This window comes from Trichomycterus rosablanca, chromosome 4 (genome assembly GCF_030014385.1).
Source record: "Trichomycterus rosablanca isolate fTriRos1 chromosome 4, fTriRos1.hap1, whole genome shotgun sequence".
NCBI classification, from domain to species: domain Eukaryota; kingdom Metazoa; phylum Chordata; class Actinopteri; order Siluriformes; family Trichomycteridae; genus Trichomycterus; species Trichomycterus rosablanca.
The window spans coordinates 16,883,483-16,907,861 of NC_085991.1; the positions used below are offsets into that span (position 1 = coordinate 16,883,483).

At 40.8% G+C, this 24,379-nt stretch overlaps 1 protein-coding gene across 1 annotated transcript; it reads right to left on the bottom strand.

The window, feature by feature from the left end:
* Positions 1 to 15,682: 15,682 nt before the first annotated feature.
* Positions 15,683 to 16,674, bottom strand: LOC134311856 (uncharacterized). The gene is made up of 3 exons (XM_062993508.1): positions 16,305 to 16,674; positions 16,065 to 16,226; positions 15,683 to 15,979 (listed from the first exon to the last, which is right to left on the bottom strand). The coding sequence occupies exons 1-3, from the start codon at positions 16,672 to 16,674 to the stop codon at positions 15,759 to 15,761; spliced, it is 753 nt and encodes a 250-aa protein (XP_062849578.1). The 3' UTR covers positions 15,683 to 15,758.
* Positions 16,675 to 24,379: the final 7,705 nt, after the last annotated feature.

The window sequence follows — 24,379 nt, forward strand, 5'->3', positions numbered from 1 at the left end:
ACTGTAGAACTACAAAGTGCTTCTATATGGTAAGTGAAGCTGATAAAATTGACAGTGAGTGTAGAAACAAGGAGGTGGTTTAATGTTTTGGCTGATCAGTATAAATATAAAGTAGGTGGTTCATTAGTGTCATCTCCATTAATAACATTCACATCATAAACACCACTAAGTATAATTAATTTATACATCCACTTGAAAATATATATCACTCACAATTTACCCATGAAGTTAATGTAAGTTTTATTACATTTCTCACCTGTAAACAGGGTGAAATAAATGAGACACGAGGAGTCACGGCTTGTCTTCACAAATGCCTCTCAAGTCTGAGAGACAGAGTGACAAACATCAGCAAATCATGACGCTCCCCCTAATGGACATTCTTAGACGCCACAGTTAAAACTGTCTTGAAAGAAGTTTATAATCCATACAAACATAATCCAACAAATGTGACCACACTTTGTGGGTGTCACACAATGCCAGTCTTCCCACTAACAGACATTTACAGACAAAGAAAGAGATAACAGATGTTTTCAGTGAAACACCATGGCAACATTAAACTCAAAAATCGTACAAAAATGTGAAAAATAATTTGTTCAGAAAGTGTAACAGATGTGCTTTTGTTAAAAATGCTACAGATTTGGAGATTACTTCAAAAGTGACCGAGTTCATGATTTGTTCAAAAATGTTACAAATGTAGTGTTAAAACAGGTTCCTTAAAGTTCCTAAAAAATTATATAATATTATCATTAAAGGTGAACCGTGCAACTTCATGGTATTCAGGAAGTTTGTATCAAACAAGTAGCCCTTCGTATTACTTGGTAACCTTAAAGTAGCTCTCAGTTTCAAAAAAGTTGGTGACCCCTGATATACAGTGACAGTGTTCACCAGACTCCTATATTAAAGAATGAAGGGTCACTGGAAGTAATCATGGACATACAGGTTTTGCCTGCAAACCAAAACATGAGAAGAAAAGTACAGGTTTATATTCCAGCAACACCATTCAGGTATAACAGAGCTCACTGATTTTAGGTGTTTGGTTTTTGTACAGTATAGTATGATTTCCTGTCACTGTGGGCTGCAGAGCACAGTAGTAGAGAGCAGAATCTGATACAGCAGCAGAAGAGATGTTTAGATCCACTCGATTTTTATCTTCATTTATCTTTACAAAAAAAACAGAAACTGCAGCTTCTTTATCAAGCTCACTAACCCGAATAATGAACTCTGGTCTGAATGTGGAGAACTGACGATACCACTGCAGGTTATTATTTGTACTGTATCCTCCACTGTAACTGCAGGATAAAATAACATAATTTCCCTCCAATTCATTCTTAATGGTAGAAACAGATTTAATTTCCTGTGCTGAGTTATAACCTGTTGGGGAAAAAAGAAAAGTTAATTTAAATTATTTAAACAGTTGTTAAGTAGCCTTCTGGGGCTCCACCATCAAATCATACTTTAACATACATTTTAATTATAGATTAAATAAACTGATAGTAAATCTGTACTCTGCTAATGGGCAATAAAATATTAAAGGTAGTTAAAACGATATCTGAAATGTGATTTCTTACCTAAAAGAAGGAAAACGATGTAGAAGTAATCAAGCACTGACATGGCTGAACTGCAGAATCATGTAATTCAAAGTCTGCTATAATTTCTTATGTAATGTCTGAACCATTTCCTTTCTTCAGCTTTCCTTTCCTTCAGTACAGCTCTGTCTAGAATAATGTAGATACATTCTGCCATCATGTGTCCACTTTTCCTCACTACAACAATCAAACATCACAGTAAACAAACCCGAGCCAGTCCAGGTATTTCATGTGTTTGACCTTAATAAAATATCTGATGCAACTAAACCCTTGATAAGTTGCATCAGATGTGCTTGAGACAACATCTGATTTGTAAATGTGCTCTAATGAGGGATTGTATTCAGGGGGTTGAAAAATTCAGCCTGCAGTAGTCATTAAAAGTGGCTTTTGTGTTGATGTTATGTTAAGCTATTTTAATTGTTCTTGTTTCATTGGTTTATTGTAAACAGCTGAAAGTTTGCAAATGGTGCTAATAAATCTAATTTGCATTGGGGGTTTGAACAATTTTGATTGCAGCTGTTGATTGTAGCCCAGAGTCAAAGTAATTAACTGTAGCTATTAACCAATGTCTATACAATGCATACAGCTGCAACATGATTGGCTAGCTGAAGAATTCTAATAATAACCTTATACAGATTTCTTTCCCTTTATATTTTTGCTAATTTGTCACATTTTAATCTTTCAGATCCCACTATTTTTATGTAAGATAAAGACATCATGGCACAAAATGCATTTATTCCATTTATTAAAGATAAAACTTCAATTTAAAACCTGACATCCATGTAAAAACTAACCGGTTGTGTCACCCTTTGCAGTACCAACTGCAATCAAATGTTTGTAAGAACTTGCATCTTCTTAGTGAATCTTTTACAGTAATCAGTAATTGTATACCCACAACATTTATTTATATTGTAGGTATAGCTTATAACATGGCCAGATAAAGAAGGACTACAGGGTAGGTGAACCTAAAGCTCAGAAGATAATGTGATACTCAGTCTGTGATCTGTATACACTGGTTTTTGTACAGCATTGTGGAGTTTCCTGTTACTGTGGGCGTCATGGCACAGTAATACAGAGCAGAATCTGATACTGTAGCAGAGGAGATCTTCAGATTCACAAGGTTTTCTGATATGTATTTCTTGTATTGTGAGAAGTGAAGGAAGGATGGGGTAATTGTGCTTCTATACAGTTCTATACAAACTCCTCCTATTCTCAGTTGATTTAAGTGGGGGATGAAATTATTGCTTTACATTAATCACTCAGCCATATTGAATATTTTAATCAAATACACTGTGTTCATTTCACAAACATAGATAAAAAACATTCTATCTGATAAAAAGTGATGAATCATGCTTTTCTATCTGGCAGTCTGACGCCAGAGTATTTGGGGCAAATGCCAGGAGAACGTTACCTGCCTGACTGCATTGTGCCAACTGTAAAGTTTGTTTCAGAAGGGATCGCCTAATGATATGGGGTTGCTTTTGAGGCACTGGTCTAGGCCTCTTAGCTCAATTGAAAAGAAATGTTGATACTTCAGCATACTAGATGTTTGGGGCAATTGTATGCTTCCAGCTTTGTGGGAACAGTTTCAATTTCACTTTCTGTTTCAGCAGGACTGTGCCTCAGTGCACAAAGCAAGATCCATAAAGCTATGGTTGAGTGAGTTTGGTGTGTAAGAACTTTACTGGCCACACAGAGCCCTGACCTTAATCCCATCTAACACCTTTGGGATGAACTAGAACAAAGGTTCTAAGCCAGGCCCTCTTGTCCAACATCAGTATCTGATCTTGTTCTGTATGTATGGGCAAAAATTCTCACAGAGACACTCCAAAATCTTGTAGAAAGCTTTCCCAGAACAGTTGAACCTGTTATGACTGCAAATAGGGAAGCAACTCCATATTAATGCCAATGGATTAAGAATAGAATGTCATAAAAGCTCCTGTAGGTGTAATGTGTCGATGCCCCAATACTTTTATCTATATAGTGTTTGTGATACAGGAAAATACATCACATGAATATGACTCCGCATACAAACCATGTATTGTTTTATCTTATGTCAGTAAGCATGGTTTGAAGCATTTACTTTGTTTTTGTAATTAATCATTATTAAGATGATTTTGTAAAGAAACTAAACAATGTAATTTCGCCTTTGTTACATGGAATAATGTAGGCCGAAGACTGCTATCATTCTTATATTTGTCTGAACCTTTTCCTCTCTTCAACTTCTTCAACAGTACAGCTTTGAGCACTGTGTTTGACAGAAGGTAGATGGAGTCTGCCATCATGTGTTTACTTTTCCTCCCTACAGCAGTGTGCAAAATAAACAAACTGATAACTGATATCTGTTTCTGCCTGTAGAGCTTCTACAAGAACTTGTTTGTATCTTTCATTTAATTCATTTTCATTTAATTTAATATACTTCTCAAATACTTGCTTTTTAAAATAAATGTTTGGTATATTTTTTAAAGTATATTAAATAACTGCTGTTGATCACTTAAAGCATTTTTTCTTTTCTGGATAAGCTTCTCCAACTGAGGAATCTCTTTACTATCTGAGTAGGCACATGCGTTGTTCCATTAAACAACCTAAAGAGAGTTCCATTAAACAATGTAAATGGAAATGTTGATGTTGCCCACAGTGGCCCCCAGTTCTGCACACTTTCTGCCAGGTGCATTAACAAATGAACATTAAAAGAAACATTAGTAGCGCCATATAGTTAAACACAAACTTATGAAGAGCTTGTTTTGTCATATCTACTTGACTCACTTTGATGGCATCCTGGAGAAGAATGTGCAGTGCACAAAATAATAAAAATAGATGATTCCAATATTTGTTCTTTAAAATTTTGTTCAAGACAGGTATTGCATACAAGAGCAAAAAATTACCTCCATTCACTTGCTTTCCAATATTTTTGGTCATTGATTGACCTTGGTGCCTTTGTGACCTCAACTGGTGGTTTAATTATGCTCACTGTCTAAGAGAGCTGCAAGCTGTCTAGTGGGTCCTAAGCAGACACTGTGTTGGTACTCCAGAACAAAACCTGTGATCATGTTACAATTCTTAAGTTCCATCAGAGGGGATAGGTCCTTCACACCAATTACTGGTTCAGCAGGTGTTGCCAACATTTATTGTTTAAAATCTTTCTCTGACCTACAAGGTGGTTCTGGTGTCTCCTAAGCATAAGGACCACCAGCAGTGTGGAGGCAGAAGTCACACTAAGCCAATAAACTTTACTTGTGTGTTCTTTGTTTTCGGAGTCTTTCTATTTAATTCCAGTTCGTTCCAGATCCTAAAGCTCTGCCACGAGAGCGTTCAGGAATGTGATCATATTTGGCTTACCCTCACCAAACCATAGACATGGGACGCATATGTTAGCTTGATGATCTCTTGGCAAAAGTTCTATAATTTGGCACTGAATAGGTCATATCTAACAATTATTACTTTCAAACACTGGAACTCAGGTTTTTATATACTGCTCCACATTGTACGTCAGAAATAATGCCTGTTGGTCACTCTGTTTATTTAAATTTATCCACAAACAGACTTAGTACAATAAGAATAAGAACCAACTCTAAGATTATAGTCAGCATCAAATGTAGATTTACAAAAAAAAAAAAAAAAAAAAAAAAAGACTGTTGGAGCTTTGCCCCTGGGTCCTATGTAACTTTCACATTTGAGCCCTTCTGACGAAAAACCGTACATGTGACATTTTTTGTAAAAATCACTTAGGCATGGCATGGCATTGTTTGATATTCTTTATTTAATATTAAGCCAGTCACTACAACATAGTCCATTAATTAGGGTCATACTTTAAACTTGAAATTGTGCCCACGCGGAAAAACCGTTTATCTCCGCTGCCAAAAATAGACGGACAAGCAGTGGTACTAAGTGCGGCTGACGAAAATCGGTTAAATATAGTGAAATAAAGAAAGCTGAAAATGAACACATGGAAAGACAAAGAAAGAAAGATGCTACGCAATGCAGGAAAACCATATATTAACAGAAAGGGAGAAGAAAAACCAGGGAAAAATCCACCAAAAGATGTAAGTGGAATAACCGTATAAGTACCTCATGAAGCTGAACATCTAGACGCTAGCGACTCTTTTACTCTACTCCACTCTTTGTGGGCCTTATAAAACTACACTCACGTGGCAACATTAATATAACGTTATACATTGTGTTTACGCACAAACGATCAGCGTTTATCTGGATGTTACTTGTTTCTAACTTTTGTTGTAATGTACAGTATTATGCTCACAAGGGCAAAGTGTGTGGGAGTGGCTGTAAGCGGCAGTGTGTCAGACTCACTGATACGCGCAAGCTACAACTTCATGCTGTTTTACTCCGGTACATATGAGAAGCAGCAAGCTTTGATTCTCTCGGGCATGGAACAGGTGAGCCATGTAATTGCAATCTTTAATCAATGCTGACAACTTTGCATATATTGTTACACCGTTGATGTTGTACATAGGCTGTAAAACAATGCTGTAGGAGATGAAAGTGAAAGTAAAGTAAAAGTGAACAGTTACATTGTAAAAACTGTCTGGTTGTGTTGCTGTCTTGAAAAGAAGTCATGGCATATTGCATTTAAAAGATTCAGGTGATCCTCAAACTAGTTTAGAATATATATTTCTTTATAGTAGTAGTAAGTAAACCCTCAGTCTTGAACACCCCTGCCCTTCAGTCTTCCCTGCTTAAAACAACTCAACTCAGATAAAAGCTTGGTACTGATCTGGTCAGTTGAAGTGTGTTGGCACACAGAAAATAGTGCAGTACATGGGATTTCATGTCCAGGGATCAGACCCCAAACTGACCTAAGATTAAAATGATGATTTACATAGTTTAATTTAAGAACAGTAATCATAAATAATTAATGTAACATTAGTGCTGCCTGCTTTCTAGCACCAAGTGAGGCGAAGACGCTCCAACGAAAACAGTGAGCACAGAAAACATCAGAGTTTTTTCTATTATATTCAGCAAGCAGGGCAGAGACTAAATGTTTGCAAGACAACATTCATGTCAGTCTATCAGCTGACAAACAGTCGCTTACAGGTATGTTAGACTATATAAGCTTTATATTGTAAATTTAATGTTTCTATTAGTAACAATAGGAAATTATGTAGATATTATGTTCCTAGTTTATTGTTTGGACAGGTTATTCAGGAAAAGTTGCACAAATGTGAGTTAGGGCAAAATGAAGGACTTGAGTCAGACCGGGCTACTGAGGCTAGGTTTCCTTTAGAAGATGGACGAGGCAAACATGATAGGTAATGCACCTTTTACTTGTTATTGTGAGTGTTTACATAAGTGAGTGTATACATTGTAGTGCGCAAAAAAACTGGCACAGATGCAAAAGTGGCAGTCGTAGGCTTGTGGTTAAGGAACGAGCCTTGCGCCCTGAAGGTCCCCGGTTCGATTCCCGGTCCCGCCAATGATATGGCTTTAGTGCCCTTGGGGAAGGCACCCAACTACTCCTCCCCGGGCGCTGTGGACAGGCCTGCCCACCGCTCTGGGCACGTGTGCTCACTCCACTAGTGTATGTTTATATGTGTGTGTGTGTGTGTGTGTGTGTTTCACTGCACGGATGGGTTAAATGCTGAGGACAAATTCCTGTGTGTAAGTACAGTAAGCAAATAGATCACGATCGATCACCTTAAAATACATAGGCTGGTGGTGGCTGCATAATGGTATGGGGTTTGTTTAGCTGGTACATCTACGAACATCTCTAACAGGTGAACACTGTGTGTGCCTTTCTGATGAGTTACATCCGTTCATGTCCTGCATTCATTTATATGGGTCTGGCCTTTTCCTAAAAGGACAATGCGCCGACAAACACATCTAGAATGGCAAATTATGGTTAGAACACTCATCTGAGTTTGGGGTTTTGTCATTCCCACCTAAGGGATACCATGCAACGTGCTGTGGTGCAAGATTGTGGACCATTCTGCAGAACGTATGGTGTTCGTTGCCTACAGACTATTTCAACAGGCTTGTGTAGTCCATGCCCTGTGGGAGACCTCCCAAGTAGTAGACTGGTGTACCAGTTTTTTTGCTACTTCAGTGTGTATACTGAGTTGCCAGGTTATTATGTACACATTCCTTCTACGCTCTCTGGCCATTTTATCAGATATTATTTGAGTGGGGTTTAGCTCCACCAATAACAACTCACCTTGCTGAAGTTCAGTTATAGCATGCAGCCCATTTGTTAATGTATAGCCATCATCAAGCCCTCCATCAGAAACATAGAAATTTAAAAAGATAATAAATGTTCTGTCTAAATGTTCTGCCATATTAAATTTTTTATGTCTTAGTTTTTCTCCAAATGCTAAACTCATTAAGTAAATAGAAATGCTCTAAGATTTTCTGAAAATTGTCATGTCTCCTCTGTAGAAGAACATGTATTTTGGCCAGGAGTGTTCAAACTTATGCATACAACTAAAATTCTAAAATCATCCTGAACCTAATGCATGTGTGTCATATTGACCTTTAGGCCACATCGGATACAGTCTACAGTAAAACAAAGCATCAGTGAGCACATATTGTCTTTTCCAAGGCAGCAGAACCACTATTCGAGACTTAGGGGTGATGTTGAAAGGGAATATCTAAGTCCTGATCTGAATTTACTACGTCTGTACAAATTGTATAAAGAGAAGAATTCCTTTTCTCCAGCTAAATTCTGGCTGTATCGTGACATTTTCAAGCAGCAGATCCTTACATTTGGCCAACCCAGAAGTGACATGTTCAAGATGTGATGCTTTTTTTATGAAATTGTCAACTGTGTCATCCGAAGAGGAAAGGAAAAAAGTGTTAACTGAAAGTGAGCTACACCATCGGAAAGCTGAGAAAGCCTACACCTAACTTCAGGCTGATACAGAGTGGGCTAAAGTAAACAGTAATTGCCATGTAATTTGTATTGATTTACAAGGTGTCATTTACACACCCAATCTGACTCATTCCAACATCTACTACCAGAGGCAGTTGGCAAATTACAACTTGTGTATCCAAGAACTTGGGACAGAAGAACCAGCAACCATGTGTGTGTGGCATGAGGGGATTGCACACAGAGGATCTGTTGAAGTTGCTTGCTGTGTTTATAAGTGGGTTTAGACAAATTTTACTCAACTGCCCATATCCAAGGAGCACAAGCTTGTCATATATAGCGACAGGTGTTGTGGCCAAAACAACAACTGGATGCTCAATTTAATGTCAATGCTCATATCACGGTGTTACTTTACTCAGATTGAACAGAAGTTTATGGTCTCTGGTCATTCTTTTCTTCCATGTGATCGTGCCTTCTCTGTAATTGAAAGAAGACGCAAAGTGTCTACACTTTATACACCCTCTGATGTTACTGAGATGTTACCACAAAACCCATTCAGTCATTGAGATAAAGTGTGATGATTTCAGGCTGCTACCAGACTCTGTCCTTAAACGAACCACTGGACTACAGATCACCTCAGTGATGTGGTTCAAACTCACAGGTATCTGATAATGTAACTATGTGTTTCTATGTGTGTATACTTCTGCCTTTAGAACATGTTTTATGCACAACATTAGCATTATTACACATAGTAATTTTTTTATATATTGTATATGTGGAAATATAATGTTATAATACTATATAATATACCATTGTATATTATTGTCACGCAGTATGGGCTATGACAAACTGAACAGGGCTAAACAGACTAACAGGGCTAAACAGACTAACAGGGCTAAACAGACTGAACAGGACTAAACAGACTGAACAGGACTAAACAGACTAACTGGGCTAAACAGACTAACTGGGCTAAACAGACTGAACAGGACTAAACAGACTAACAGGGCTAAACAGACAGAAGGCTAAGGCTAAGGAACAGACAAGAGTGCAACATAACTAAACATCATCAGTCAAACACAGTAACCATGAAACAAATCCAAACCAAATTAACCCCCGCCAGCCTGTTCCTCAGCTCTCCTTTTAAATGGTCCCTGATTAGGATCAGCTGGGGCTGATTGCTCAGGAGGACCAAACAGGAGTGAGGCATGGCAGGAGTGAGTGTGCTCACGGAGAAGGGGGGCGTGGCACATATGAGCACACAGAGGCTAGCAGTGTGACAGATGCCCCTCCCAAAGGCACTACACCTGGAGTGCCTTAAAAAACAAAAACAAGGAGGTCCTGGGCCCTGCGGGGTAAATTTGAAGTCATTAAGGATGTCCTCAGGCAGGCGTGATAAAAATGGTGGGACGCAGGCTGCCGACAGAAATCCAGAGGCACAGTCGGGGGACGCTGTCGAGGAGCCGGAAGCACCTAGGGGTGCCAACACGAAAACAGGAGCGCTGTCAGGAAGCGCCAACTCAGAAACAGAAGCGCCATCAGAGGGCGCCGACTTGAAGACAGAAACCAGCTGCGTGCAGCCTGGCGAAGAGGCTTCGGGAGTCAGCTGCGTGGAGCCTGGCGAAGAGGCTTCGGGAGTCAGCTGCGTGGAGCCTGGCGAAGAGGCTTCGGGAGTCAGCTGCGTGGAGCCTGGCGAAGACGCTTCGGGAGTCAGCTGCGAGGACCTTGACGAAGAGGCGTCCGGAACCAGCTGCGAGGACCCTTGAGAAGAGGCGTCCGGAGTCAGCTGCGAGGACCCTGGCGAAGAGGCGTCCTGAATAATCTGCAAAAACACTGGAGAAACGTCATTAATCAGCTGCACAAATCCTTGAGAATCTCCTTGATTCAGCTGTGAGGACCCTGGAGAGGCGTCCAAAGTCAATTGTGAAAACACTGGAGAAACGTCATTAATCAGCTGCACAAATCCTTGAGAATCTCCTTGATTCAGCTGTGAGGACCCTGGAGAGGCGTCCGGAATCAGCTGCAAAAACCCTTGAGAAACTCCTTGAAACAGCTGTGAGAACCCTGGAGAGGTGTCCAAAGTCACTTGCGAAAACACTGGAGAAACATCATTCAGCTGCGTGGACCCTGGAGAGGCGTCCGAAGTCAGCTGCAAAAACACTGGAGAGGCGTCCGAAATCAGCTGCTTGGACCCTGGATATGCGTCAAAAGTCAGCTGTTTGGACCCTGGAGAGACTGGACTCGGCTGCAAAAACACTGGAGAGGTGTCCGAAATCAGCTGCTTGGACCCTGGATATGCGTCAAAAGTCAGCTGTTTGGACCCTGGAAAGACTGGACTCAGCTGCGAAAACACTGGAGAGGCGTCCGAAATCAGCTGCTCGGACCCTGGATATGCGTCAGAAGTCAGCTGTTAGGACCCCTGGAGAAACTGGACTCAGCTGCGAAAACACTGGAGAGGCGTCCGAAATCAGCTGCTTGGACCCTGGATATGCATCAGAAGTCAGCTGTTTGGACCCTGGAGAGACTGGACTCGGCTGCGAAAACACTGGAGAGGCGTCCGAAATCAGCTGCTTGGACCCTGGATATGCGTCAGAAGTCAGCTGTTTGGACCCTGGAGAAACTGGACTCAGCTGCGAAAACACTGGAGAGGTGTCCGAAATCAGCTGCTTGGACCCTAGATATGCGTCAGAAGTCAGCTGTTTGGACCCTGGAGAGACTGGGCTCGGCTGCGAAAACACTGGAGAGGCGTCCGAAATCAGCTGCTTGGAACTTGGTGACGGCCTCATAGCATAGGAAGAGCCGTCAGAAGGAGCCGGTGGCTCAAACTCTGCAGTCTTGAACGTGAAGCTTGGAATTTTGACAGGAACCTGAACTGGAGAGGACTTGAAACTGTTCGACTCTGTCTGGGTGGCAGGAGGGCCGACCCGAACTTGAGTACATGGGACAGAAGCCGGCAAACAAACAGAGAGACCCCCGGAGCCCTTGGAGTCGAAACAAGAAACAGGACCATAAGAATTTTGGCTGGCTCCTAACGTGGACATGGGACGGTCACGAGCATTAGTAGCGGGAAAATAAGGGAACACCTGAACAAAAGACATCTCGCTGTGTCCTATTTTTGGGGGGTTATTCTGTCACGCAGTATGGGCTATGACAAACTGAACAGGGCTAAACAGACTAACAGGGCTAAACAGACTAACAGGGCTAAACAGACTGAACAGGACTAAACAGACTGAACAGGACTAAACAGACTGAACAGGACTAAACAGACTAACTGGGCTAAACAGACTAACTGGGCTAAACAGACTGAACAGGACTAAACAGACTAACAGGGCTAAACAGACAGAAGGCTAAGGCTAAGGAACAGACAAGAGTGCAACATAACTAAACAGACTAAACATGACAAAGGCAAAGACAAGAACAAACCAGAATAGATCAGGATCTATATGAAACAGACAGAGATACATCAGTCAAACAGAGTAACCATGAAACAAATCCAAACCAAATTAACCACCGCCAGCCTGTTCCTCAGCTCTCCTTTTAAATGGTCCCTGATTAGGATCAGCTAGGGCTGATTGCTCAGGAGTACCAAACAGGAGTGAGGCATGGCAGGAGTGAGTGTGCTCACGGAGAAGGGGGGCGTGGCACATATGAGCACACAGAGGCTAGCAGTGTGACAATTATATTAACTTAATATCATGCACTACCACATAGTATATTAGCATACCCCTGTATACATGCCCACTATATTATATTTATTTATATTATATTTCTACTATTATGTTACACTACAATAGTTTATATATTAGTATATATTAGTTTTTACTATTACTGTAACTATATGCCTATTACATTATGCAGCACCTTAAAATCTTTACATGTACATACTACTGTCCACCACTTATTTGCATATTTGCACTGCTATTTACTTTTCTGCATACTTGCACTATTTTAATGATTATCAGTCCAGTTCCTCTACCGGTATTTATAGTTATATAGTGTTTCTGCTACGTTTATTTTTACTTTTTTTTTTTTGCAATGTGGATTTGCTACTGGATGCCTTGAGTTTCCCTCTGTTATTAATAAAGTCTATCTATCTGTCTGTCTGTCTGTCTGTCTGTCTGTCTAACTATCTATCTGTCTGTCTGTCTGTCTGACTATTTAGTCTACTTATATTCATTTGCAATATGCATTTCAGCTGATGATCCCTGGAATGTGCATACCAGACAGAGCCATAGTCAGTATGAAGGGTGGAAGACATGGGCAGTCACTAAATCAAAACGAGGAGCTAGGCCTCAAGCACCAGTTTTCAGCAGACACTATCCAAGGGCCAATCAAGAATGAGAAGCACCAGGACCTCATGACAATGCTGGACTACTTACCAACTTCTGCTCGATCTTTTTATGAATCTCTGGAATGTGAATAATAATCAGATTGATCTAAATTTCACTTAATATTACATTGTTTTATATTAGTTATGTTTCATGGAGGTTTTAGTGGGGGTGTTTTATGTATTGTTTATGTAATGTAAAAATCCTAAATTGAGTTCTATTAAAAAGAAAGTGCCTAGTATGTTTTCATGATGTATTTCTGAATGCAAATAAGTTAATCATCTACAGAAATCACACTTAAAACTGACTGTATATGCATTATATGTCATATATAAAAGATTAATGGTTAATTAAATGCAAAGAATAAAGGTTAGAACTAATATATTTGTTAATGTCACATATACTGTTTTTCCATGAATTGATTTTGGCAGTGGAGATAAACTGTTCTTCCACATTCTATAAAATAAAACCAATAATATAAAGCATTATTATAAGTGTTATTTCTAATCACCTTCATGAATGAATAAATGCAAGTCTGCATAAAGCACATTTTAGTTTTTTAATGTAAAAAAAAAAGAAAAAAATTGATTTCTCCCAAACAGGACAAATGGTTGATATATGGTTTTTCGTTGGAAGGGCTCAAATGATCAACTACGACACTAACGGCTTACACTCAACTGGTTAGTCTAATTCTTGTTGCTTAAAAAACCCCCAAAAGGTTGTAGAACAAGACCAGTTAAGACTACTGAGCTGAAAACAGCAAATGACAAATGTACTTTTACAAATACATCCACATATAAAATTTATGCTGCATATTTAAACAGTAAAGTAACTGACAGTTACCCAAATAATATTTTAATTGCAGTTCAGTGTACTCTGTAAACGTACCATTGGCAATGAACTCTCGCTTTTGGTGTCACCTGAAAAATCATCATCGTCATCATCATCATGTGGTCATGTAATACGCTGAAGAAGTTCCTGCATTGAAAACATAGCATGAAAAAGTGATTCAGGTCTTTCTCATCTTTAACATACTAATACTGCACATCACTGATGCTCTTTCTTGTGACTCTTTGATCAAACATCACTAGTTGGTGCTTTTGGTGAGCCTGTTCATGGCTGGATTACTGACCGGGCCAGTGGGGCCAGCGCCCAGGGGCCCTTGAGGTCAGGGGGCCCAAAACATTTTGCGATGCCTATCAACATTTATGATACAATATATTTTTTATTTCCGAGGGCCCTCCATTTTAAGGATCCTCTGACTATTAGGGACTTTGACCCCAGGGCCTCTTGGGGGCCCTAGCCATGCTTTTGGGGCCCCAACTTTTTGCCCAGGGGCCCAGACTATCCTTAATCCGTCCTTGAGCCTGTTGATTTTGTGTTGGTATGTGATAGTACTTTGGAAGACTGTACCAAATAACATGCTAACAAATGTTTAAACAAATAATTCTTACATTTTCTCTCCATGTTAATATCTGCTAATATCAATGATGTCACAGGACTTGATGTGTTTGTTCAGGAGCTGCAAGGGAACTCCAACTCCACACTTCTGGCAGGTGGCTTTTGGCATGCTACTGGATGCTTCATCAGTTAGTTGTAGGGGATTTGTGCTGAGTTCTTCTTGAACTGGGGCTATGAATAGATTTTTACCCCCATGACTTGCAGCCTTCATTATCATGTCTGTATAGCCAGTATCATCAGGAGTCATGAGTGAGAGTTTTCATCTACCCCATCTGCCTGTAGAAGCTAAATAAGAGTACAAACTTTATGACAAAAAGGTTTCTTTTTTTTATTGACTTTTTCAAATACAAATGTAAAAATTAAACTATTAGTTTGCACTTGCTGATTTGCAGTCTAACACCATCTAGATAAGCTTAACAATAAATACACAAAGATGACTTTTAAGAGAACCTTTTAAAGTTTTATTTGGGTATCATCTGTTACAATAAAGAAACCGTGCATTACATAATGTGCAATTATCGGCTGCATAAGTACTTTTTTTTTATTAATGAGCAACACTAACATCCAAACTTGTGTTAACCTACCTGAAGATTTGTAAAGAAGCCACCCACCAGTCCCTCATTCCTGACTGGAAAAATAAGCAATGTTGGAACTGCCACTTCTTGCAACCGTCCCCACTCTCCCATAATTGTCTGTGATGAAAATGGTAACGTTCACAAATAAATTCATCAGGAAATGACAGGATGTCTAATCTGAGTCTAATGACTCTAATTTGTGCTTTGTTATTCACTGGATCCTTGAGGAAAAGACACGCGTAAGTTGCTGTAGTAACTGACACTGACTCTCTTTAATCTCGGTTTCTGGAACAGAAAACCTCGGGTTTCCGTTAATTCTGAGTTAACTTACCCGGCTTGATTGCTTAACCCGCTTTCTGGAATACCATCCTGTTAATGCTGTTGTTGTTAATATTGTTATTCATACTTTATTATTATTAATGCTATTATTATTTTATTACTAATAAAATAATAATAATTTACGCTGCACCGTCAGGACAAAAACAAACCATGAGGTCTGAGGAACCACTTCTGAATCTCCACTATCAAATTATAACAAGAATATAAAACAATAATTAAGGATTTAAATGTCCAGCATCACCGTGTCCTCAATACTTCTAAAAGAGAAGAAGTTTGGTATGACTTTGAACCCTCCTAAATCAGGGAGGTAAAGAAGGACCCAGCGGTCCCTCCAAAAAAGTCCTGACATGGGAGAACATGTTGAACCTGTTGTTATTTCTGCAGCCTCCACAGATCAGATCACTCTTTATATAGAGTGGGAAGCACCACTGACAAAAATGCAGAAGAACATCTGAAGATGGCAGTTCAGTTTGGTTCCTCCATGTTCTTCAGATGTTTCCACCTTGTTTACGATCCCAGGAGCGAGTAAACTTTCATCAGTTCACCTTTAATAAGCAACTAAACTTAAACCAGCAGTTTATTTTTTTATGTTTTTTATTTTTATTTTGATGAAGGAAAGTTTCTGGTGCTCATCGTGTCGTTCAGAGGTTCTTCATTCCATCTTCTCCAGGTTCTCCAGATGATCAGGAAAAACGATCCCTGTGGAGCGAGGATGTTCTGAAGGACGCCACAGCGCTGCAGAACACAGCAGAGCTGATGAGACATATTTTGAGGATGGCAGCACCAGTACAGGGCGCACAGTCCAGCAGCTCGTTCTCTTCAGCTTCAGCATGTAGACCGGGGACACAGGAGCACCAGCGGGCACGGACACGCCTACACAACACACACACACGTTACAGGAACACTCCAGCCTTCATCTACTCACCAGGATGAAGATCTAGATCTGAAAATAATCCACCTTGATTCTCCAACATGGTCTCCATCAGTCTCCCATGCTCTCCAGGTTGAATTATGAATGTGGGAGCAATCAGAACGTGCTCGTCCTGGACATTATGTTGCTGCACCACTTCATTAGATGAGGACCTGAAGACGTTCTCCAGAACGACAGCCTGAAGTGGATCTGCTGGAGAAATGAAACCCAATTCAGCACCATGATGGATTAAACACCACACAGCTCAAAAACCCCTTTAAGATGTACCTTCAATCCCTTCTATAACCAGGTTTTGCTCTTCTGGTTTCTTCTCTTTCATCTCTATCACCTGTACCTCTGGTTCCTGCCCTTGGTCCTGCAGAACCTGTGTACTCATCCCTGCATTCTCCTCATTTCCCATCATCTGATTCTCCTCCACGGTCGTCTCCTCCTGCCTCTCCTTCTTTTTGAGTCTCCGCCACCATTTCTTCTTCTTCTCCTTCTTCTCAGGTTTGGGTCTGAGGCTGCGTTGCTCCTCGTCATCAGACAGGACGCTACAACACCACAACTTCTTAAACCAGAACATTTTAGCTGCTGCTGCTTCGATGCCAGCACAGGAGCTCAGATCAGAGCTTGTAGAATGTTGTGACATCATCATGATGTCACAGTGTGTGCTGGAGCTGAGAGCAGAGCTGATGATCACAGCACCACTCAGTGTCTTTAACATTCACTCCAGATGTGGACACGCCCAGTGTAGATCTGTATAGATCAGGGGTCTCAGACTCGCGGCCCGCGGGCCAGTTGCGGCCCACAGGCCGATATTTTGTGGCCCCCGACATAACGTCAAAGTTCATTGTTAGTGCGGCCCGCGTGGTTTTCTCACACGCACCTATTTTGCCGAGTCGTTGCGCAACTCGTTACCCTTTGCATTTTATTATTTTTTTCACTTAGCAACGTCACTTGGCTGAAACGTGATTCAGAGCGACACCAAGTGGAAGGAAAATATATCCTGTCAGCCAGTGCAAGGTACAGAGGACAGAAAGGTGCGATCGCAAAAGACAATGAATTTACCAAGAACAATTTAATCAAAAAGAGCAAGAATTTAAAATATACAAAACAGACAATGCACTTGATATTAAGAATTAAGAGAGGTGAAGTAACATGGACACCAGAGTTAGCTCAGTGGCAGAGAGATTTGGTAGAGCAGAAGGATGTGTAGGATGTAAACTGAATGTGAAATGTATAAACACCTGAGAGATAAATTTAATAATGATAAGAAAAACGAAGTGCTCAAAAAAGCTATAAACAATGATAAAATTTTCAAATTCCTCTCAGAATATATAGAAAGGGCTTTCTGAATAATATCCCAAACACTCAGGTATTGGGCAGAGGTGGAAAGAGTACTAAAATATTGTACTCAAGTAAAAGTACTATTACTTTAAATAATTTTTACTTAAATATGAGTAAAATTACTAGTCTAAAAACCTACTCAAGTAAAAAGTAACTCATTTAAAACGTACTCAGAGTAAACGTTACTTCGTTACTTGTTTAACAGCAGGGCGTGTCTCTCATGTGTAATGCAAACAGGACAAGTGGATATATATCTCACAATAGTTGTTTTTAATTAAAATATAATAGAAAAAACATGTTGATAGAACATTTAAAACATTTAGGGATGTGTCATTTGTCATTTTAGTACAGACCATCCCATAAAACATTTTCAAACTGTATAACCACTGAAGTTGGCATTAATTGTGGATTCTATAGACCAGCCATCTTTTCATCACCAACAAATACCAAACTACATTCATACTGCAAATCTCATAACTCAAAACAAGTCAGGGTTACAAGTGTTGTGACTTTCACTAAATGACCCAAAGAAAACCTTCAAGATGTAAGACAAAACTTTGCCATTCTTTGACATCAGACTATGTTGTAGGGATGGGAATAATGGCTCTTTGAAAGGAGCCGGATCTTTTGGCTCCGTTCCTTTTAAAGAGCCGTTCAAAAAATGGCTCTTCGTTCTTTTTTCTACTGGGTACCCAGATATTAATATCAATGATGAACAATCATACAAATTTTGCTACCTTGCCTTAAATGTAGGCCTAATTCAAACAACACTGAAACGAGAAATACAGATTTATTTTAAAAGGGAAAAAAAAGTACAGGGAAGAGACGGACTGTGGTTGCATTGCATTAAGTTTCCTCTCTTGTGCAGAGATGTGCTTGTGTTTGTTTCTGCTTTAAAACATAAGCGCCATGAAAGAATCAGGATTTGTATTTCTACAGTAAACAGCTCTCCTTATGACTGATTGATTCCCTCTACTGATGCGAAGCGGAATGGGTGGATTACAGCCGATAAGAACTGCCCAGAAATGTTCTTACTGTACTGTATGTATTGGCTCCCAGAGGTGCGACTCGGATCGTTCGCGTCAAATAACGAAACATCAAACTCCAAACATGTTAAACTTAAAAAAATTGCCCTTTCCTCCCTCCTCTATACCTAGATTACAGCTCCTTTATTTTAGCACCAGTTTATTTTCCATAGCAGAATTCACTGCAGCAGTTTCCCAGACGCGATTTTTTTAGCGTTCTTTTTACTCAGTAACAGATGTTATTTAAAATGTAGCGCATTACAATTCTTAATACAAAACATACTTAAGTAAAAGTAAAAGTACTGGTTGTAAAATCTACTTTAAAAAGTACAAGTACGCAAAAAAACGACTCAATTACAGTGACGCGAGTAAATGTAATTAGTTACCCAGCTAGCACAATCATCTGGCCCAGTTCCCACTTTTCTATCGGCACAGTCGGCCGAGTGTCAGAATCGGCCAGAATCAATGTAGCCAGATCCGGCCCAGTTTCTACCACAGCTGGGTTTGGCTGGTGCTCGTAGAAGAGCGTGCGCGCTGACGCTGGTTGCCCAGCTGTGGCACAGCGTCCAGTCTCTGATTCCGCGCGGCGGCAGAACGAGCGTCACCATAGCAACAGTGCGATGCGAGCCGTTGAAAAAGAGGACTCGTTCGTTCGTCTGAGGTAAATTAACGTTTCATCTTAACAGCTTTTTACTTAGCAAAAAGTAAGCAGAAAGTCTATTAAAGAGTTTTGGATTAAGATAGAGAGCAATTTGGAAATGGAAACTGTTAGGTAATGTTTTCTAGTTAGTTTCAGGTTAACTGGTAGTCTGAATTGAAACACTTCAAGTAACGTTAGCTAAAAGCTAAACAGTTTCTTGCATTAGCCAACAGCTGCAAAATAATTGAAGCTCTTTGAATACTGTGGATAACGTTAACTTAAAAGCTACAATAAGCAACAAGAACAATAATATAATATACTATATAATATATATACAGTGTGGGGAAAATAAGTATTAATAAATAAGTATTTGATACACTGCCCACAATGCAAATTAATTATTTAAAAATCATACAGTGTGATGTATTAGTAGATGTAGTAGTAGTAGTACTAGTAGTATGTTTAGTAGTATTGTGTATGTTTAGTATAGTATTTATATTTACAATATTGTTCACTTTGATCATTATTATTCTTATATACAATAATATGTTATTTTCTATATATAATATTCATAAAGTTGTCATTTTGGTTGACTTTTATAATTTGTCTTATTTTTAATATTCTGATTATTATTATTATACTACTTGCTGCAGTTATCTTAATAAAATTCTTTCTGCTGCACAATCTGTAGTTAATCTGTAGCATAAATGTACTATTTTAACTATGAGAATGGGAAAGGAGAAGAAAACGGGAAATAAATGATATCGCAGTGTTTTGGGGGCTATTCCGGCCCAGTTATGGGAGAGTCGGCATTTTTTTTTTTCACCCAGCCTCAATCATGTCTTTCTCAAAACCTGCCGTGAAGAGAAAGGTTAGAGACGAGCACAGACAGTTTCAGGAAAAGTGGGAGACAGAATATTTTTTTGTTGAGCACAGGGGCACCCCGACGTGTCTTATATGCACAGAGAAAGTTGCGGTGCACAAAGAATACAACATTAGACGTCATTACTCAACTAGACATGCTGAGGAGTATGCAAAATACCAGGGAGATGAGAGAGAGGTCCGGGTTCTTAAAACATGTCTACAGAGGCAACAAGATTTCTTCAAGAAAGCGAGCAAAGAGAGTGATGCGGCAGTCGAAGCTAGCTACGTAGTGAGTGAGATGATTGCTAAGGCGGGAAAGCAATTTAAAGATGGCGAGTTTATCAAAAAGTGCATGTTACAGGCAGCAAGTATAGTCTGTCCGGAAAAGAAGGGTCAGTTTAGCAACAACAGGCTTTCAGCCAACACAGTGGCAGAGCGCATTTCTGACCTGTCAGGTAACATATACGATCAACTGCGTGAGAAAGCCAAACATTTCTGTGCATACTCAGTTGCTCTTGATGAGAGCAAAGACATCACAGACACTGCACAGCTCGCAATGTATGTTCGTGGTGTTGACGACAATTTTGAAGTGATGGAGGAGTTGCTCTCAGTGATTCCAATGTATGGCCAGACCAATGCTCAGGAGATATTCTGCCAACTGTGTGATGCCATTGTGGATGCCGGTTTACCATGGAAGAGGTTTGCTGGAATCACAACCGATGGAGCTCCATCAATGACGGGGAGGAGAAATGGACTGGTGGCACTTGTTCAAAGAAAACTGGAAGAGGAAGGTGTGGAGGAGGCCATTGCTCTGCACTGCATTATCCATCAGCAGGCCCTTTGCAGCAAATGCTTGAAGTTTGACAATGTAATGTCTGTTGTTGTGAAATGCATCAACCATATCAGATCCAGGTGCTTAAAGCACCGCCAGTTTCGGGCCTTTTTGGAGGAAATAGAGTCAGCATATGAGGATGTGCTCTACTTCACTGAGGTACGTTGGCTTAGCAGGGGAAACGTCTTGAAGAGGTTTTTTGAGTTGAGAGCAGAAGTGAAAGCCTTCATGGAGAAGGATGGGATGGCTGTTCCTGTGCTAAGTGAACCCAAATGGCTCATGGACTTTTCTTGTTGACATCACACATGAGCCGAATGTACTGAACAATAATTTACAAGGCCAGGGGCAGCTTGTCACTGCTGCCTATGACAATGTCAGAGCATTCTCCACAAAACTTGTGTTATGGAAAGCCCAGCTCTGTCAGACAAATCCCTACCATTTTCCAGCATGCAAAGCACTCATGGATGCGGGCACACCATTCAGTGGTGAGAAGTATGCTGATGCCATTGTAAAACTACAGGAGGAATTTGATCACAGGTTTGCAGACTTCAAGACACACAGAGCCACTTTTCAAATTTTTGCTGACCCCTTCTCCTTTGATGTGCAAGATGCCCCTCCGGTGCTTCAAATGGAGCTAATTGACCTGCAGTGCAATTCTGAACTCAAAGCCAAGTTCAGGGAGGTGAGTGGAAAAGCAGACAAGCTTGGACAATTTTTGAGAGAATTGCCCCCCACCTTCCCTGAGCTTTTCAGGATGTTCAGGATGCCTTTTTGGAAGCACATATCTGTGTGAAAAGCTCTTCTGCACCATGAACTTTAATAAGTAAAAGTACAGGTCCAAACTTACTGATGAGCATCTTCAAGCCGTACTGAGGGTCTCAATTGCTTCATCCCTCAAGCCAGATGTGGCTCAGCTGTGTAAGAGGAAGCGCTGTCAGGTTTCTGGCAGCAAAGAGTAGGTAAAAGAAGCCTATGTTCTGAAGAATTGTTCATGTTCTGAACTGTTATTAATAAAGATTGGGAAGTTTGGATCAGTTGTACTTTTGTTTGGAATACTTGAAACCCTTTTTTTGTGGAATACTTGATGCGGCCTAGCCACTCCTAGACGCTACCTCCAGCGGCCCCCAGGTAAATTGAGTTTGAGACCCCTGGTATAGATAAAAGTAAGTAAACACACACACCCACACACACCCCAAAGCATTTCTATTGGAAATGTAACTGAAGTTAATATTACTGACCAAACCCTGAATAGATGTATGTGTGTATATGTGTTAATTGTCATGAGCTGGATGAGGATCAGTGTTAAAATGACCTTCAGCTTCACCATCATGTTAATACAAAAATGCTGTAGATGCAGCTGGTAGTGGGGGTAAAAGTTCTCCATTTATTATCCGGCAGTTTGTTTTTAATTAATGTTTAAAGTCAGCAATAGTTCTTTCCTCGCGTAGTCATATTTTGATCATGAGTGATAAGGAATAGCGCAGTAATTGTCACTTGCTTCCCGCTAGACCAATCAGGTGGCCACCCTTTTGGAGCTGGAATCCAAATGTCTGCACCCTTGTTGTCAACATCGAGCAGTGAAGATGAGGATTGTACGACCAGAAAATCTTCAAATTCCCTAAAAGGGGTTACAAACACAGTTATATGCATCTCACGTGCATAAAGAAAGAAGACGCATGTGGTGGGATACATTCAATCCCTTAAACGCTTGGATTGATTGGATTGAAAGGTGAGAGCCAGAGGATAGCAGAAACATATAAACATTGTATATAAGTCGAATATGAGGATATTCCAGAAGATGCTGGATTTCACCCCACTTGCTACAGGCGTTTCATAGACAAAAAGAAACGCGAGAAACGTGCCACACTGTGTCCTGAAGCTCGAGATAGGGATGGAGGTGAGTCTGTGCCGTCCTGTAGTACCTCAACAAGTGATTGCCCAACGAAGAAACGTAGGTCTAGGTCGAGCTTGCCAGTAGCTTGTGCTGGTCCTGTGCTTCCTGCTTTGTGAATTATATGTAAGAAAACGGAGAAGAACATTACTGTTGCAGGCAAATGCAAGAAGGACCATCTGTCACAGGCAGAAACGTTTTCAGCAGGTAGGAATAAAAATACACACACGTTTGAACCTAAAGTCAAACTTTGTGAAATGTGGAAAGTTAAGATGGAAAATAGTTTATACAAATGTATTTATTTACATACATATATATATATATATATATATATATATACGTATATATATACGTATATATATATATATATATATATTGTGAACGGAACCGACATCTGGGCTGAACACACATACCAGACACAGGCTTAGTCAGATAGCATAAGGTTTATTACAGGCTCAGAAAACACAAATTTGGCAATCATAGGTACTGAGTCCGAAAACGGATGCAAAGAAAAAATGAACTAAAACTACACCCCAAATGAGGCGGCAAAGAAACACTATGCGTCGTAGCCCTGGCAATAATTGACAGAGAGAGTCAGCGGCAGCCCCGGAGACGGCTCAGCATGCAGGGAGCTAGAGCAGAGTCAAACGGGACTTGTTTAAGGGTCCGAGTCCGTTGTGTGGCCTGTTGCAAAAGGGAGAGAGAGAGAACAAAAGGGTTAGTGCGTGGCTTTCTCCTGGAGAGTCCTCCTCTTCTGCTCACTACATGGGTCTTTTTATCCTCTTCCCTCTGCGTTGCATCTGGGCTGTTAATCTGCTGCCAGCCGTGTATGATTAGCTGGCCCCGCCCTCTGCCTCCAAGTTTTGTGGTCCACAATACTGGTGCTGAGGGTTGTTTTGCTTGGGGTTTCAGCTCCTTGGCGAACGCTTTGGGGCACTGGCGTGGCTCGGCTGACCTTTGGTGTCGGCAGGCGCGGACCTTTGGTGTCGGCAGGCGCGGAGCCTGCCGTCACAATATGCCCTCCCCAGAGCCAAGTCAGCGAGAGCTGATCCAGAAGACCGGAAGGCGGGAGAGACCATCCGCGTTACCATGCATCGAGCCCGGTCTATGGGAAAGAGAAAAGTCAAAGTCCTGGAGAGAGAGAAACCACCGGGTAATTTTTGCATTTGTGTCTTTAGCGTTTGCCATCCACTGCAGAGGGGCATGGTCCGTGACCAAGGTAAAAGGCCGGCCTATCAGATAAAACCTCAATTCATGTAGGGCCCATTTTATGGCCAGAGCTTCCCGCTCTATGGCAGCATACCTTCTCTCAGCCGCATTTAGTTTCCTGCTTAAGTAGAGCACAGGATGCTCTTCTCCCTCGAACTCTTGAGACAGAACAGCCCCCAAACCAACCTGCGATGCATCAGTGTGGACAATGAAGGGCTGGGAGAAGTCAGGATTCAGGAGAACGGGTGCTGTGGTGAGAGCTTCCTTGAGCTGTTGGAAGGCCACTTCGGCTGCCGTGGACCACAGCACCTCGTCAGGTTGCCTTTTCTTGGTCATGTCTGAAAGGGGCACAGCTATAGTCGAAAAGTTAGGAACGAAGCGTCTATAATATCCTGCCAACCCTAGGAAAGCACGTACCTGGCTCTTTGTAGTGGGCCTGGGACACTCTCGGATGGCGGCCACTTTTTTTTCCTGAGGTTTCAACAAACCCCGCCCGATGGAATAACCCAGGTACTGAGCTTCGGACCACCCTAGGTGACATTTGGTAGGGTT

What these genes read in the sequence shown, in the direction of transcription:
- LOC134311856 (XM_062993508.1), bottom strand. Translation starts at nt 16,674, where the DNA reads ATGATGATGTCACAACATTCTACAAGCTCTGATCTGAGCTCCTGTGCT. An exon ending in GGTTATAGAAGGGATTGAAG is followed by an intron (nt 16,227 to 16,304) that starts GTACATCTTAAA and finishes TTTCTCCAGCAG; the next exon opens with ATCCACTTCAGGCTGTCGTT. An exon ending in GACCATGTTGGAGAATCAAG is followed by an intron (nt 15,980 to 16,064) that starts GTGGATTATTTT and finishes TGTGTTGTGTAG; the next exon opens with GCGTGTCCGTGCCCGCTGGT.